Source organism: Akebia trifoliata, chromosome 8, assembly GCF_017979445.1.
Source record: "Akebia trifoliata isolate Shusen 1 chromosome 8, ASM1797944v1, whole genome shotgun sequence".
Classification (NCBI taxonomy): domain Eukaryota; kingdom Viridiplantae; phylum Streptophyta; class Magnoliopsida; order Ranunculales; family Lardizabalaceae; genus Akebia; species Akebia trifoliata.
The window spans coordinates 45144984-45162714 of record NC_141382.1 but is presented as its reverse complement, the minus strand read 5'-3'; the positions used below and the strand labels follow the sequence as shown (position 1 = coordinate 45162714).

The 17731-nt window shown below is 34.9% G+C and overlaps 1 protein-coding gene across 13 annotated transcripts; it reads right to left on the bottom strand.

The window, feature by feature from the left end:
* Positions 1-40: 40 nt before the first annotated feature.
* Positions 41-16623, bottom strand: LOC147397115 (transcription regulator NOT2/NOT3/NOT5 family protein). Of its 13 annotated transcripts, none has more exons than XM_086452573.1 (17): positions 16403-16623; positions 16132-16263; positions 14729-14866; positions 14357-14407; positions 13546-13635; positions 13285-13431; positions 12978-13088; positions 10349-10432; positions 8458-9219; positions 7765-7929; positions 6107-6278; positions 5851-6011; positions 4675-4953; positions 4439-4573; positions 4157-4338; positions 1031-1130; positions 41-248 (listed from the first exon to the last, which is right to left on the bottom strand). In XM_086452573.1, the coding sequence occupies exons 1-16, from the start codon at positions 16493-16495 to the stop codon at positions 1064-1066; spliced, it is 2769 nt and encodes a 922-aa protein (XP_086308699.1). In that variant the 5' UTR covers positions 16496-16623; the 3' UTR covers positions 41-248; positions 1031-1063. The 13 variants fall into 13 exon arrangements, with proteins under 13 accessions (XP_086308699.1, XP_086308702.1, XP_086308706.1 ...); XM_086452576.1 differs by having other exon boundaries at positions 10364-10432; XM_086452580.1 differs by having other exon boundaries at positions 8458-9192; positions 10364-10432.
* Between the last annotated feature and the right edge of the window lie 1108 nt (positions 16624-17731).

Here is a 17731-nt window from a genome sequence, read left to right as displayed (position 1 = left end):
TTCAAGTTAAAGAGTAGTTTTGGTTTATGTTTTTCCAGAATAAAGCAGAAATGTATTTAGGAACTACTTTATGAATAAAAACTCAAGGTTCACTTGGAATTCAGATGTCAAAAACACTAAAGTTCTAATAATGGGGTACAAGTCCACCACAATCCATGTTCAAGTTAAAGAGTAGTTTTGGTTTATGTTTTTCCAGGTCGCCTTGCTAATGAAAAATCCAATTTGCCGGTCAATTTTCAGCAAGTATCCTGAAAGCAAATTCATAGACATGATAGTACAAGTAGAAATTATAACAGTCGTTAATAATGTTAAAATGAGGGGGCCAAAGTGGGGAAAACATATATATCAAGCATACCTACTCATGCATGGTAAGGGAGGTTAGTTTGATTTGATTCACAGATAAATACAGGAAAGTTTTGGACAATTCAGGTATTGTAGAAATTATTATTTTATATTGTTTAAATTTCTTCCCCAACTTCAACCTCTCTAAAAACCGTATCTTGTTCTTGAGATTTGATGGTTGAAGAAGATTGAATCTTGAGTGCCAGCATACATTTTATCATTTTAACCTATTTTTAAAGGATTTTTCTTTTATCATTTGAGTACATTATATCATATTATAAATAAATCCAATTGAAAAAATGAACTGATCAATAAATGGAAAAATAAATGATAACATAATTGATTTTAATCTTGGAGGGGAGAGGGTGTTGCATTCTATTTACAGATTATATTATGAGTTACAAAGTTGAATAGTATAGGAACTTTTTAGTGAAACTTCTATTTAATGTTGTATAGAACTGTAGGTCCCCAGATTGTTTATTCCAGAGTTAGAATGAAAACTAAGAAGAATTTGAGGGATCCAACATCTTCTAGAAAAGGTTCCCATTATTACTGGGAATATAACAAGGTTTGGTGCTATCTACTGTCCTCAACTGATAAACGTTACATAGGATGCAATATTACTACTATTGTTTCAAACTAAAACAAGTTCCTGAAAGAAAGCCGAGCATAGATTGAGTTAACTAACCAAGTTCAAGGCTTTAGGTCTACTGCACATATCCTATACGACGAGTTCATCTTCAAGGAAGCTGTACTCAAAAGTGAACTCAGTCTTGATCCTCTGGCACCTGTGTATCAGCAGTGTAACATATTCATAGACAAATTCAAAACAAAACAAAAAAATTCTAAGACAAATTTAATACCAAGAATAAAATTAGGTGAAATATGGATCCTTCAAGCCATGGTCTTTCAGGATGAATGAAAATGCGGAAAAAACATGTCAACAGATCACACTTAATAATAAACAAACTGGCCCACTGGTTTCATTTTATGACCAAGGTATCAACATAACGTACAATTAGTACAACCCAACAATCCAATAAAAATATGCAATGGAGACGTATAAGTTGATGACCAATGATATGGCTCTAAGATGGAGTTGAACAGCTAAAAATAATTTATCTTGCCAAACCCAATATTAGGATAAGGCATAGATGATGATGAAAGACGAGTAAGGGTTTAGGATCAAACGGGATTGCTCCTGAAACCACACCATACCTAACACCTTTATACAGTTATATGGTTAGTATAAAGGTATTCGCCTATAGAAGCACAAGCCACAGAAAAATGGACAATGGTCAATAATTACTTTTGTTCAATTATGAATTTAGGGGGGGGGGGGGGGGGGGGGGGAAGAGAGAAGAGTATATAAAACATAAAAAATAAAAAATAAAAATGAGTATATGAAATCAAAATTTGTGGGCAACTATGACTGCAACCATCAGCTCACAGGTTTGATCACACCATACCCAGTTTCCAACCAAATGAAAAATATGAGAAAAAAAGAGAATGGAAATCCATTTTCACAGAAAATAATTGGAGAGTCTACCTTTTGGCCCCAACTTTAAGAACCTTCTATCAAGCAGTGATGGTGTTTACCAATTTTTTGTGCTCACACACAAAGGACCCGACACAAACAAAAGGTATTCCATGGCAAGAATTTAAGGACTGGAGGTCAAAAATTCAGAATAATCAACTATCGTAGAGAACTAGAGGGAGTCAACTTCCAAATGTGTTGGAAAGCTGGTGCAGTGAATGTGTTTCAAGGATCTCAAGACACCGATAGCAAGGTTCTAATCTCACATAATTCATGATTAGATAGCAGTGGATGCATACTGACAGTACGAACTGTGTACAAAAAATCATCAGTGTAATCATATGTTGGAGAACAATGTCATACACACGATCTTTTCTTCTTGAAATTTCCCGTGAATCGAGAACCTTGCACCAAGGTCAACTTAGACATGTTCACATTTGTACACAAGTCCAGTTCTAATCAGTGTTTTAAAAGTCGTACGCCTCAGCAAATATCAGTGAGGTTTATGCCTCAGAGGTGTAAGGCGTACGCCTCATGCCTCAATAATAACTGAGGCTTACGCCTCAATATGTTCGACAGCCACCAAAGTCTTGGGTCAAAAAAGGGAATTTTGTTTTTGTTGTCTTGCTTCTTTATTTTACCCCCCCCCCCCCCCCCCCGTCTTTTGTTTACTAAAGTCTACTAAATAAGAGTGTTTCTTCTAAAAGTAGGTTATCAAGAGATCTCTTAAAATCACTTTTTGAAACCCTAAAATCTCTCTACACCAAGATTTCTTCCTAGAGGCTCCAATACTCATTTGATTTCGAATTCATCGATTCCTACAACTTTCTTACGAAGAATGTAGTTAAATAGAACCAACAAATCAAGGATTTTCTAAGGTTTTGAGGTATGTGATTTTTCTATGTACATTCTTGAACTTTTTACATTTTTTTCTTTTTTCAAAATCTCATATTTCTCTCTTGTTTTTGTGTTTGATTCTTATGTTTTTTTGTTCTATTCTACCTATTTATGATGGTGGTTGATAGAATTGCCTAGAGGAAGTAGATTTTCAGTTCTTTTAATTCTTCTCTAGTTTATAATAGGGTCTAAAACTTCATTCCTAGGCCTAGTGTAGTAGTTTATTGATGGTTGATACTCTATGACTCTAAGAGTGATGATACATTGCTCTTTTGTTACTATATTACATTGCTTCTTCCCTACATTTTTATTGTTTAATGTTCATTTGATGCTTGAAGATTGTTTACTTTAATATATATATATATATATATATATATATATATATAATATATATATATATATATATATAATATATATATATATATATTTATTATAATTTTTATATATATTTTTAGGAATTTTTTTTTAAATTACTTGAGGCTTACGCCTCACCTCAAGTACACCTTAGGTCCTTTAAAACACTGCTTCTAAATGGCATCAATTTGTTGGTTTTTGGGTCCTAAATGGTTAAATCAAGAGTTTCCTACACAATCTTCAAGGTGGAAATCCACCAAAATTCACCTAGGGAAAATTTGTTTCAATAACAACTTATATATGTAAATCACACAAGTTGCCCTCAACCAAAACTGGGACAACACATTGACTTCTTTCGAGATCAACAAAGGGGTACTCATCAAAGAAGGAAAAACACCAAAGCCATTGATGACCATAACAGTCAACAATGCTCAAACCAGTAGAACTTAGTTGATTACAACAAAGGTGCAAAAAGAACTTGTTCCAATGATTCTTATGGTATAATGCATACTTAGTCTCGAGATCTCAAGATATGATTCATACATGAAGTTTGTAATTAGGTGGCTGCAAATGGATACCGAGCATCTATCTATGCAACAAAAGAAATCACCAATGCAACAATGGGTCAGAATTGACGCCCACAAGCATGACTTCTTTGATATCCAAAAACTATGATCAATGAATAATAAAAAATAAAAAAAGAAGGACAAAGCGAATAGTTATTTCCTGCTCCCTCCACCTTTCCAGAGAATGAATCCAACTCCTTTCCCATTCACCATTGCTCAAGGAAATACTGAAGATTAACATACTACAGTAGAAACAAATATAAAGGATAATGATAATCTTACTGAAGAATGGAAGATAATTATACGAGAAGTTTAACATTACACAGAATCGCCGTCCAGATGGCATTGTCCCAAAGATTTGGGGGTATAAACAATATAAACGGGGCTTAGTGTGCAAGCTTAATGGTGTATATTACTAAAAAATAAATTCATTCCTAAAAACAGAGTGAAGTTAACATACCATCCCTGCTGTAAGTCATCATTGGAAATATGGAAATCAAAATACACATATGTCCCTAGTTCATATTCATCGGTGGTGACTTCTGGCTCCTCGTGCCGTTGAAACCAAGTGTTATATTTCCTGTGGTATCTCCACGACTGCTTTTTCAACTCTCTTGCAGCCAAGTATTGCTGGTAAGTATTCTGTGTAAAGTATTTAACATAAGACCAAGCCCAAAATGATGAGATCTCAAAAAGTGCACTAGAAAGTAAGCAAAGATGAAAAGATTTTCTTTAATAATACCTGCTGATAGTAAAATGCAAAGAACAGGGTATCAGAGACCAAATTATCTACACCCAATCGTTCCCAGAAGGCAGGATTATCAATAATGGGTGCTTGCACCTGAGGATAGCTTGAAGGAGTAACTACAGGATGTCTCTGTAAATTTGAAAAAAAAAAAATGTTTGTCAGATCAAAGATGGTTGATAAATCCCAAAAGTTTCTTGGCAAGTAAGGTTTAAACCAGGAAAGTCCCATACTGGAATATAGTTCTTTGCACGTTCAGAGTCTTTGGGTTGAGGAAGCTTGTAATAAGCGGCCTCAAGCATCTGCAAATTGTACAATTGATCATGCATTCCTCCAGAATTTGTAGCTGAAACACTAAGATTATCACCAATGGCACCAAGGTCCGAAACACTTCTTCTACCGATGACACCCAAACTGGCTGAAGGCTGATTCGATTGCAAAGGTTGTCCAGGAGAGAGATCAGTGTCCCTTGGCACTTGGGTAGCTTCTGTCAAAGAGCCAGATCCTCCTACCTGCATTAACCAGCATAAGTACTTACAACTTATTGAAATAACTCTTCATTTACTCCTATAGAGATAATCTCCTTTACAAAATATAAACAATTTCTTGCAAATAATAAACATCAAGAAAGTTCACTTAAGAATTCTCATTTGTAGACTTTAAACTAGGCTTCAATAGCAGTAAATAGGACCCACGAAATTCATACTCCAAAGCTGATATTTGAACTTAATTATATTTATCTCAAGGAGGAAACATAGATGCTTATGGATTGACTAAGATAGAGTTGATATCATGAACAAAAAGGCAGGAGTGAATAGGGATTTTTGTTTTATGCAGTAGTGAAAAGGGCAGATGAACAACAATGTCCCAATGAGTTGAGATTGCACGTCTCTAAGACAAAAACAAACAGTAGGTCATAATGTCATATATGGAATTATCATGGTCTAATTAAGCTTATCAAGGAGTTATAATAAAGAATTGAAACACGAAATTAGAAGAGAATGGGAACACAACTCCCACTTCTTGTCACCTTCCATGACCGTGGAAGGACCAAGCCAAAACACTAGGTTGGCAATGTGTCAGCGTGAATAACAATTTTTTTTTTTTTGAAAAGTTCAGTGTGAACGACAATTACGAGACATGATATCATAGACAATATTTTTTTTGATAGGCAAAGATGGGTTAGCGGTTAGCATAAGAAGTATGGGTTCAAGGGGGTTAAATTGAACCTAGGACGTGGGATTCACACGTCTTATCACAGTGGCACTTCTTATCATAGACAATATGAAAACCAGGCATAAATGTTCATGTAAAAAAGCACACCAAACATTAACTAGAAGGCTTGGTTCAAGAATTTAAGAAATGGGTCTTAGAAATTTAGCACATATCAAACTGGAATTAGAACTAACAAGTTCCCATCTTACAGGTGTATCTACAGCATATTGAGTTTTAGAATCATCCTCATTCATGAGGTTCTTGTTGAGCCCAGAACTCATCGCAGGTTCCATACTTGAATCATCAGATGGATTCTGCTGTTGCTGCTGGTCCTCAACCTTCACGTGACCAACATCTGCATCATGCATAAGTAAAAAATTCAAGTGTAACCAAACTTGTATTCAATCACATATATAAGTGTGGATGATTACTGAATCAATATAGAATAACCTGAATCTTTCGGTCCACTAGACATTAAGGAATGCTGAGTAGACTGTTGATGGATAGAGTTCGACTGCTGTAGGGAGGCAGATGTAACACTGTTGATACCTGATGCTTGACCTCCAAGTCCCAGTCCAACTTGAGGTGGTATGGGTGAGCTTTGAGAGTTGAACTGCATAAGCTAATGTTTGCCAGGTCAGTAACAATACAGAAAATCAAGCATGATAATAATTTAAAGACATTGTCAGAAACTGAAGAGTATGGCTCTGTTGAAAGGAAATGGGGTCTAGGGTAAGAAAAAATTATGAAAATACAGAACAGTAATAAAGAAAAATAGAAGACAAATAGAACGATGGAAATGAGGACAGGAAGAAACAAGTTCATGGAAGATAATCCTCAAGGTAGCTTTCAAAACAATGGTTAGCGGGTTAATTCAACTCATCATCATGAGTCATATTCTTTGGCTCCACGATGTTCTCATCTGGAATTGGGAAACCATGACAAATGGCACATTTAATTATGATTAGTCTATGATTCGTTCACTATAAAATTTCACATTCAGAAGAGAAATCATCATTCTACACAGCTACAAAATTACCAAGTATAAATAAAATTTATTCTTAGAATTTGAATTGCAAACTGCATTTATATTTGTATGGATGATTTATTGTATACTTGGTATGTATGTTCAAAAGTCACAGTTACATTAGTAAAAAAATTATTTTCTTTTTAATTGGCTAATTTTGTTGCATTCTTAAATACTTGTTAAACATGAAAATACAATAAATTATAATGGAATTTGTAAAGAATTATTAAAATATTATTTATAGACTCATATTACATTTAATTATCAATTTTTTCCATTTTTTCTTTTCTATTTAGGAAAAAAAAATCCTGATAAGTGACTGCATATGCGCACAGGCATGTGTTGATCACAACCATAGCATATGTGATTTGACAACAAACAAGACTCATATTACATTTAATTATCAATTTTTCCATTTTTATATAGAAAAAAAAATCCTGATAGATTGCATATGCACACAGGCATGTGTTGATCATAAGTATGTGATTTGACAACTATGTTTGTAGTTGACATCACATTGTATTCAAAAATCTTATTGGTAAGCCGTTACATGTTTTACCTCATACTGAGATCGACAACTACTATTTCACGATTATTTTTGGGACATTCTAATGTTTGGGTATCAAAAATATGGTTAAAGTTTTGGTATTTTAGAAATGACAAAAAATATAGGTATTTTAGTTATCAAGGTTCTCGTTTCGAAGCTATGTCTCAGAAGGAGAGAAACAAAGACGATCTTGACTGCACCATTCCAAGACATTCCCAAAACATTCAATGTTCCAGAGTCAATGTTTCACTGTAATCTCAACCGAAACCGGAAGTTGATTTAAGTATGACTTCAAATTTAAAAAGCTTATTTTGTGATTGGAATAATATCCATGCTTCTACACACCTCTAGGAAAAGTATAAATTTCATTGTTGGATCAAAGAAAAAAAAAGAAAGAAAGAAACGAGGTAAAAAAAAGAATCTGTTCTCTGCTGCTATAGGCCTCTCACATGACAAACAAAAATATAGATCCAATTATCAGGCCTTGCATAACAAAATGACATGATGTACAAGTACTCCAGTAAGAAAAGGGACCTGTTGTAAGAGTGGATTTTGCTGTTGTGTAGAGAACTGCTTTCCACCAGCAAGATGAGGCACTCCAAGGAGGTTACTATGACCTTGTTGCTGAACCTGTTGCAGTCGCTGCAAAAATTTCTCCCTCTGATCAGGTGCAATCTCAGTTCTTCCACGAAATTGCCCCTGAATAAACATAACAGATAAATCCTATCAAAAATGAAACGGTGATAATAATTTAAGCCTTGCAATAAATATTATGGTCTTAAATCCTACTACTGAATAATGAGAGCGGCTTTACATAAACATGAAAGCACCAAAAGAATTTTAAAAAGAACATATAAAGCATGGTTAGGCATCGAGTTCTCTCTGTACAAGGAAAATCTACATACATCATAGAGTAACTAACTGGTCACTTTCAATGACCAAAGTATATAAATTCAAGCAATTTAATGAAACTCAAAACAGTAAATAATAATAAGAGCTTTCAAATATTCAAAAGTGACAGAGCCGAATATCAAAAAGTAACAATTAAACTATCAAATACCAACAAATAAAAACAAGTACAGTGATGCCAGAGCAGATACACAAATTTGATAATATTCCATATGAATGTCAAGTGGAGCTAAAAAAAATTACAGATCATTTTGACTGATTACATGGGACCATGCATTGTGAGCTGAAGCATGACAACAGAATGACAAAATAGCATACCACTTCATTCGGATTCTGAAAAGAACTTCCACTGTGAGGTCTCCACTGTACACCAGGACCTACAGAAGGTGAAAAAACTCTTCCACCAAGAACTGCAGCCTCACCAACATTATTAGAATCAACTGGACCTGTTCCATCACTAGACTTGGAAACCTGTGGCAAGAGCATTCTATTACTTAATGGGGAAACCAGTGGTTGCACAATACCACCACTTCCAATTCTTTCGTCAACCCCCAAAATGTTTCTTTTTGCCAACTCAGATGCTGCAGGAACTGCCCCAAGGGCTCCGGGGCTAGGGATTGTACTACCAGAATTTTGAGGAACACTGTTCGACGATTGGCTCGATGCACCTCCAACTCCAGACCCTCTACCAATACCCCTTCCTAGCCCAATATCAGTAAGAGCTGGAGAAGATCGACGGCCAGGGAAGCTTGTATTCTCTTCCTCCTTCGCCGAAGTAGAAATATTTACAGGAGATGGAGACACAGGAGCAGTGGCTGAGTTATCGACACCTCGAACAGATAGTGGACCTGAAAGGATTGTCGAAGCCGTAGACCCACCAACCATAGTGCGTGCTGAAATATTACCAGTAGCAGCAGCAGCTTGAGTCCCCGTGGGAGTGGATGAAGCCGACGAACCTAATACACCATTTTTGGAAGATGGGGTTCTTGGAGCAATATCTGAATTACTGTCCAGGGAAGCTGTTTCTTCAACTTGGTCCTGAATGGGATTACCCTGTTGAACAGCAGATGGTAATGTGACCTGGAAATGAAAAAATTAACCACTACCACACATCACAATAGACCAAAAACCAGAGGCAGTTAAACGACCATTATGTAGGCTATTCAAGAGTAACAAAAATAATTTACAGGATGAAGGTGTCAACTTGCAAAGTTGGTTAAGGTCTGTGAGAGTTGATACCGCTACCTAGGTTCAAAACCCACTTCACCTACTAATTTCTAACCACTAATATGCTTGCTTATCAGAAAAAAATAGTTACAGGATACAAAATGGAGAGCTAAAATGGTTATGAACTACATAACGTTACTCCATTTTCTGCTAACTTACTGTGCCAGAACATGCATTGAACTCACCAAAATTTTCAGGAAATTTATAGTATATTCAAATATTTTGCTTCAGATATTACTTATATAGTGCTTATTGATTTTAGTGTCATCATATCTTCTAAATAGATGGATACTATAACATACACTTAACACGAACTAAAGTGTTATAAATAATATTATCTTAACATATTGAATAAATTGTATGGATTTTTTTCCTTTGGGGTCAATGCACTTGACATGAACCCATGTCTACCACTGACATCAATGCTCACGTGATATGTAGGTTAAAAATGCTTTGGGTAAAAAGTAAACAAGATTAAAGAGAGACGAGCGTATCAAATTAAAATGATTTAAAATTTAAATCTACATTTTTTATTGCAATAATTTGGGGGTTGGGGGGGGGGGGAAGAAAAACATAAAAAGTACGAAAAAGAAGTTACATTTTCTAATTTTTAGACCGCAACCATGCATAGGTACACACATTGTACATAGCATTATAAGGGTTTTGTAAGTACCTTTTATTTTCCTTCTTTTTTTCTTTTTTCCGCCTATTATATGCCAAACAAATAATAGCTATTAACAAGCACACATAAAATTCTTTAATCCTAATGTATCCAAATGCATCATAAAATTCCTTGGCAGATCATTTCATAAAAAGCTGCTTTTTCTGTTAACCACTGCTTTCTCCATCCGCCTTTTGAATAATATCTATGGGATGGGAAGGGCAATTGTATGTGATTGCATTGGGACCAACCTACGAGACTACTATACTAATGAGTCAAAACAGGTGTAACAGTACATCTGCATTACATCCTTATCAATACCGTCGTGAGGCATACCGATGTTTGAGCTGGTGAAGTTGCTATAGACGTCTTCAAGCTTAAAACCGCACTTGCGGGCCCAACACCCTGTTGAAAAATAAAATTTGGTGACATTGTCAAATCACTTGATGTACAAAAGATACTTCTAAGGTCTTATCAAAGGAATCACACAGAAAAACATCAAAAGCACTCTTGATAATAGTGTGTAACCAAGGTCTCAAATTCTTTCTCGTCCATGAGGCATAATTCATGCAATGTCCCATATCAGCAATTACGCAGAGACCCTAATCATAGCTTCACCAAAGCCAATCGTAGGAAAAGCAAAGACAAGAGCAGAGGCAAAGGCAGATCCAAGTCCAGGACGAGCACCCTATCTCTTCCCTCCAATCTCTAATCAGATACATCTCTCTCCCTATCCCCCACAATCTTTATACCTAATCCAATTCCTTTTTTTCTTTTTCTTTCTTTCGTTCCGATAAGTACTAATTACATCTAGCTAAATTCTTTGATTCTCAAATCAATCAAACAATGCCATCATTCACTCAAAAACGACAATTTCTGTAACGATTATAAGCCAATGCTTAAAGAGGAGACTTATGATTAATATAGATTTTCTTATGTAGTAGACTTGAACTGCCAAAAGAGTTTGAAATTAGGGGGATTGAGAAAGAGCCGTTGATAGTGCCTCCCAATCTCCATAATTTTCTTGCACAACAAAGAAAAAGATGATAAAATAGAATGCACGAAGGGTAGTAGGAACAGAAAGATCAATGTAATAGGTACTGAGATTCGTGTTTCAAAGGTTTGGATATCCGGGTTATTTGCTGCAATTGAGTAGAAGTTGTTTTGCCTTATGGGTTAATTAATTTTTCATTTTCAAATTTTACTTGATCTCTATTTCTTTTCTTTCATTTGTTGGTTTGCTTTGCCAGCTTTAATGAGACTACTCACTCTATTTATTTTGCAATCTCGAGTCTCTTAAAATGGAGAAAGAAGTATAAGGATCTAGATTTTGCCCATTCCTCTAGGCTAATTTGATCGAAGTGAAGGCCATCCAGGAGCAGGTTGCATCTTTCTTGCTCTGAATACAATTTAGCATAAAATATGCATCTTCCTTATGTGTGCTTCCCCTTCAACTAGATTTTCATTTCTCTTAAGCCTGGAGATCAAGTTGGCATTTTATGTACATGAGCTGCACAATAGAAGAATTTGGTGTTGTTTATCTCCTTCCTTCAGCCATCTCTCCTTGGCTTCATGTTTCCAACAAATTTCCCCTGGCTTAGACAGCCCAAGAAGTTCCTCTTCTCATTATTTTCCCAAATTCTTCTATGCCCAAAATTTATCTTCTCCTTTTGAGCTTTTAGCTTTCTGGGGACACACATCCCCCAACTTTACCCTCAAAAGTAGACTACCATTCACCCACTTTTTCCAAAAAATCAGGTGTTTAAACCATATGTTCTCAAATCAAAATGGCATGGAAGAAAGATGGCTAGGCTCGACAACCTCAAGAATAATGCGTACATCGGGTAGCAAAAAATGCTCCTAACATATGTCCTAAGATAATAAGTATTTGCAATCATTGATGTTCTAGCTGTTTTTAGTTTTGTTGCTCTTTAAGAGGCTTACTCGGCCTCCTTGTATTTGTTCTCCCCTTTTTTTTGGCAATATATTATACTTATCAAAAAAAAAAAAAAAAGTATTTGCAATCACCGATTACAGGGCAATGTTTCAATCTTTAATCACTCCCCACTAATAAGGACCTGGGGAAAGCCTTAGCTGCTAGTCTTCTCACTCATATCAATGTTCGTGGCAATCTCCCCATGAACAACAATAAGAGAGCATAGATGTGGAATAGGGATGGTAATTTTAAAGCTTTCATTTGCATCCCCTTCCCCCAATTTATTGGCTTTCCAACTTATATGTGAGTTCTAAAGGCCCTTCTAAAATTATTTTTTCCCTTAGAATCACTTGATTTCTCGTAAAAGGATCATTGGCAAAAATTTGCCCCATATGCAAAGGGAGCAGTGAGTTAGTATATCATCTACTCCTTCACTGTTTGTTAGCTAGGTCTCTTTGATATGTATTGGGTTTTACCAAGGTTGATCATGGACGTCTCTTGTAGTTGGGCCACCGAATGCTTTTTCCCAAGGAGGTTACATTATATGTAGCCTCTTACCCTTCACTATTCACTGGGCCTTTTAAAAAAATGGTTTGGGAGGTGGGATGGGTTGTTTCAATATTAAAGGGGTTTTCCTATAGCTGCTAGTTCCCTAGGTCTCACTCTTGGTCCCTCTTCCACTCAGGAATATTACTTTGCCTCCTAGAAATGGTTCAATTAAAACTAGTTTGAAACAGTAAAACTAGCTCGAAACAGTAAAACTGGTTCGAAACAGTCGCTTCCCCCACAAATGCACCCAAGTCCACTCGAGTACCTACTCTTTCTTTGTGCAACTAAAGGGCCTTCATTTGTTTTGCAGCCTATATAGGTATCCTAGACCACTGGGCATTTTTATATCAAAACAAGAGTACAAGACACTGGGTATAGTCCTTTACAACCATTTAGAAACTCAAGAAGCTTTTTCTGAAGAAAATAATCAGCCAAATCATAACATATGATAAATGGAGAGGTCACCTTAACAAGACTAGGAGGAGCAATTGTAACCAGATCCTCAAGTGATTCCACCTTGTCTAATGGTAAAGAGATGTAAAACTCATCAACATCTTCGAACTCATCAAAATCATCCTACAAAAATGATTAAAGAGGGGGAGTTATTAATACTGGTAACTTCAAAATCCCGAACTTCCATAGGATTCTGCACAATAAATGGCAAAAGAAAGTAAGGCAACCCAAAAATAAAAGCAACGCTTTATGTAACATCCTAAGTAGACCAATTGCAAGTGATTAAAATAGTAAGATAGGAATATTGGCTAATGCAAACCTGATTGCGTTCAACATAGTCTTCTAAAAATTCTTTGACATCATTGACCTGCTCAGGGCTCAATTCATCATTATCTAGCAATCTTAAAATCAGCTCTAGCTTCATTATATGAGCTTTATGCCGAACAATAGATGTCTCTAAATGTGTCTGCAAAACAAAAAGTTATCCATCAATATGTAAATGTTACAAAAAACCCACAAATATTAAAAAATGCATTGGATAGTAGAATATCTGAATGTAGTGGCTTTCCGTGTTACTTACTAGTCTCGGTGGCCTTGTTTTTCCTTTCTTCACAGAGAGCCCCTCAACCTCAGCTTCAAAGTAATCAACCTGGGACTCCAGCTCTGCTACCTATTAAAAACACAAGAGACATGTTAAGCTATTTTTAGGTTTGCTTTATATCAGAAAGCCTATAAGCAAGAGACAAATAGGAAACAAATCACAAAAGACCAAAATACGATGAAGAAATACAATACAATTCATCTGTCGCGAATTAAAATGAGATGGGTAAATAGAAACAAAAAACACATAAATAATATAGATGAAATATGATTACAAATCAACAAAAAACTTGAATTGTAAAGTCCCACGGTCAAAAAGGAAACATTTTCAATTCATTTAGACCACGTTCAGTCACTAATTAACCAGCTGGTACATTTTCACTTTTCCAAACACTGGGAAGAGGAAAGAGAGGGAAACTAAAACTGAAAAGGAAAAAAAAAGTAAACAAGCGAACTCAGGATTCAATCTGCACTTCAACACCCACGTTCACAACCAAAACCCCATGTGCATAACTGAACAGAAACATGCAGGCATGGTGCATAAAAAGTAAAAAGCATGTGATGAAAAGGTCTTCCTACAATCAATCTTGGTAAACTTTGAACATAACCATGAAACATTAAAATTTAATATTACAATGAACATATATTTCATTTTTGGATTGTAGGTCAATCGACCTCCTTTTCTTTGTTGTAATAAAATCGTCTACTTATCAAAAGAAAAAGGAAAAAAGACCAAATACTTATTCAAGCATAAAAGGTAGAGAATCAGATATCATAAATAAAGTGCATACCACGTTGTTCAACCAATCCCTAGTCTCTGATTTAGCCTTCTCTTTCGGATCCTATTACAAAGCAAGCAAAAAAACAATAGATGTGAGTATCGATTTAATAAGATAAATAATGGATGAACCACCAACTCTGATGAGACAAGGAAACTAGGATAAAAGCGTTAAATTAGGGATATACAACTAAAAGGGAACAATACTATTTGAATCATGAATAAAAACCACCATAAACAGTAGTCTAAGGCCACTAAGAACATACCCCATACTTTGGACTTTGAAAAAATAAAATAACTCACTCAGATTCTATCAGTAACAGCCTCAGTACAATAGTTGGAGGATTTGCAACCATGATAGAAAACAAGGCAAATTGACACTTACAGTTTTGGGTTGTTGGCCCAGCCCTTCTTTGGAGAAGGCTTTTGTTTTGGTCTCCTTCTCACAGATCTTAAATCTTTCCATTTCACGCTCAATAAGCTTGCGAGCATCCAACAGAGCCTGCTCATAAGAGGCACTAACCTATGTCAACATATATCAAAAAATCGTTCGTCAACTTCACAATCATGAATTCCACAACCGTAGAAGATTTACCCACGCACTCTGCATCACTTGGTCACAAATGAACATACCCAACGCACCAACAAAAAAAGCCAAAAATACTGATTAGGAGAACCCAAAGTAACCAACATAACATTGATTACTGCAATAAACATGACAATACCCACGATAAGATAGAGAAGAATATTCAGAATATATAATACATACATATGGTTAATAGTTAAATCTTCACAAAGGAAAATAATAATAATAATAATAATAGTACACATAGTTAGTCATGAACATTGAAAATAATGGTTCAACAACCATAGTATTGTTGAATAAGTGATTTTGGGAAGGAAAAGATCAAGTGCAACACCTGTGGATGTGGACCCAAGCCTGACACCCTAAGATACTGAGAAGATGCTCCTATCGATATTTTTCAAGTATCAATTCATGATTGTTCACTGCTAAATATATGAATTGTTGAAAACAGATCAACAAATCTCAACAAAACAACAACGAGATACGAAATAGAGACCAAAAAAATGTTCAAAAGAGAAACAAGGCCATCACACACATTTTCCTCAAATAACTGAACTGAGTAGCAAGAGAAGGTAAAAAAATGTTCGAATAGTTTAAGCATTTACAATATTCAGAGCTTCAAAATTATACCGGAAAAGGCATTTTTTTTTCTACTTTTATTTGTATATTTAATTATTTATCTATTTGAAAATGCATACATTTGAAGCTTGTGCCTAACGGCTTTAGCAAGTGAAACTCCTCGTCTCACAACTAAGCATTTTAAAAACATAGTTTCCCATATTATCCATGATTTCAGTTGTAATTCCATGAATTCTAAAAATTTAACAATATTTCACCTATCAAAAAAAAAAAAAAATTTATTTCCATTTTTATTTCATCATCACATCTTTTTCATAAGTTTTTCCCTCAATTATTCTTCGGCTATGGGTACCCAACCAAAATCAAATTTTCATTCATTCATCAACTAAGCCTAAATGATCTAGGAGAGTTGTTTATGAAAAATTAGAGGGGTGAAGCAAATACAATGTCATGGGGCATTGGAGAACACTTCGATGTCAAGGATTTTCATTTGGGAATTAAAATTATTTATCTATGGTGGAAGTCTAGGAATTCAATCATTCAACAACACAACAAATAAAAAAGAATAAAAAAAGTAAATATAATAATAATAATAATAATAAAAGAGAAAAACAGATACTAACTTTCTTATCTTTGATCTCGCTCGACTGTATCCATGTCTTGATCTGGTCTCTGTATCTCTGAAGTTTCTTAATCTCTTTCTTCAAATCCGCCTCGAACTTCTCTTTCTGATTGGCATTATCTGTGTCGTAAACCTAAAATCGCCACACAAAAAAAAAAAAAATTAACTAAACGAAGAATCAACAAATACATACAAATGAAAATCGACGATAATAAGAAATCAAAAGAAAAAAAATTAAAAAACAAAAAGGGTTTTCTCAGTAGGTAAACAACCTTGTTCCAGATGCTGTCAAAGACATCGACGCCTTCCTGAACTTTTTTCAGAACTCGATCAATTTCGCCCTGGAGTTTCCGACTAGCTCCCATGGTGAAGTCTAATCGATCAAAATCAAAAACTAGGGTTCTGGTTTGTTTGATTTTTTATTTTTATTTTTCCAATCTGTTTTAAATGATCTCGATGTCGCACAGACAATGAGATATTTGTTTGCGAAAATTACCATAAATACTTTCCAAAAATATTTAAATACCCCTCCACAGTCCTCAGTCCTCACCCGGCCCCATGGCCTCATCCGCTTCGAAATAATTTTGAATACCCAAAATACCCTCATGATTATCATAAAATGACGAAAGTTTTTTATTTTCACGTTTTCCACAAATCTTGAGAAATAATAAAAAATAAATAAATAACCAAACATGAATTTTAGTGTCTCTAATTAATTAAGGAAGAAAGTCCCATTGAAAGTGATTTTTATCTTAATGGAGAGAGTCGTAAAGGGAAGTGATATTTTTTATGCTTATTTTCTTAGATTTAAAGAAGATTATTATTTTTTAATCAACAAGCTATTAGATTATGCAAGGTGTGTTTTGAGAGTTGGACTTTCATAAGTTCAACACTCAAAGTTGCAAGGGAAAGTTATTTCTAACTTCAATGTTTGGTTATCTTCGATGATTCAAATTATAGTTGTGAAGAAATTCAACTTCATCATTGATGGATCAAATAAAGTTCAACATAACCAAGGGCGAAGTTGTCTTGGGACTTTTTGTATGAAAAAAATGTTGATTTAACCCTCATGTTTGATCAATATTAGATTTACCCCCATCAGTGTTTTGTCATCTTCGATTATTCAAACTATAATTGTGAAAAAATTCAACTTCATCATCGATAGATCAAATAAAGTTCAACGTAACCAGGGGCGGAGCTGTCTTGGGACTTTTTGTAGGAAAAAAATGCTGATTTAACCCTCATGTTTGATCAATATTAAATTTACCCCCATTAGATTGATGACATGTTTTATACTCCCCCCCGGGCGGAGCTGGCTTGGGACTTTTTGTAGGAAAAAAAAAAATGCTGATTTATCCCTCATGTTTGATCGATATTAAAATATAAAAAAACAGGCTTTACCTTCTATGTTTTAATTGATATTAGATATACCTCCCCCTTTTCAAATTGGCAACATACGTCCTTATTAGGTCCAATTGAATTTTATTTAAGAAAATAAAAACTGCTATTAGCACGCCAAATATTACTTATTATATCACAATTAAAAATAAGGGGAATAAGTTAATGGTTGAATGGTTGAAAATAAAATTGGGGTGCCAATC

Coding starts and splice junctions, on each gene's coding strand:
- LOC147397115 (XM_086452573.1), bottom strand. CDS start 16,495: ATGGGAGCTAGTCGGAAACTCCAGGGCGAAATTGATCGAGTTCTGAAA. Junction 16,264..16,402: donor TTGACAGCATCTGGAACAAG/GTTGTTTACCTA, acceptor TGGCGATTTTAG/GTTTACGACACAGATAATGC. Junction 7,930..8,457: donor TTCAGAATCCGAATGAAGTG/GTATGCTATTTT, acceptor ATGTTTATTCAG/GGGCAATTTCGTGGAAGAAC.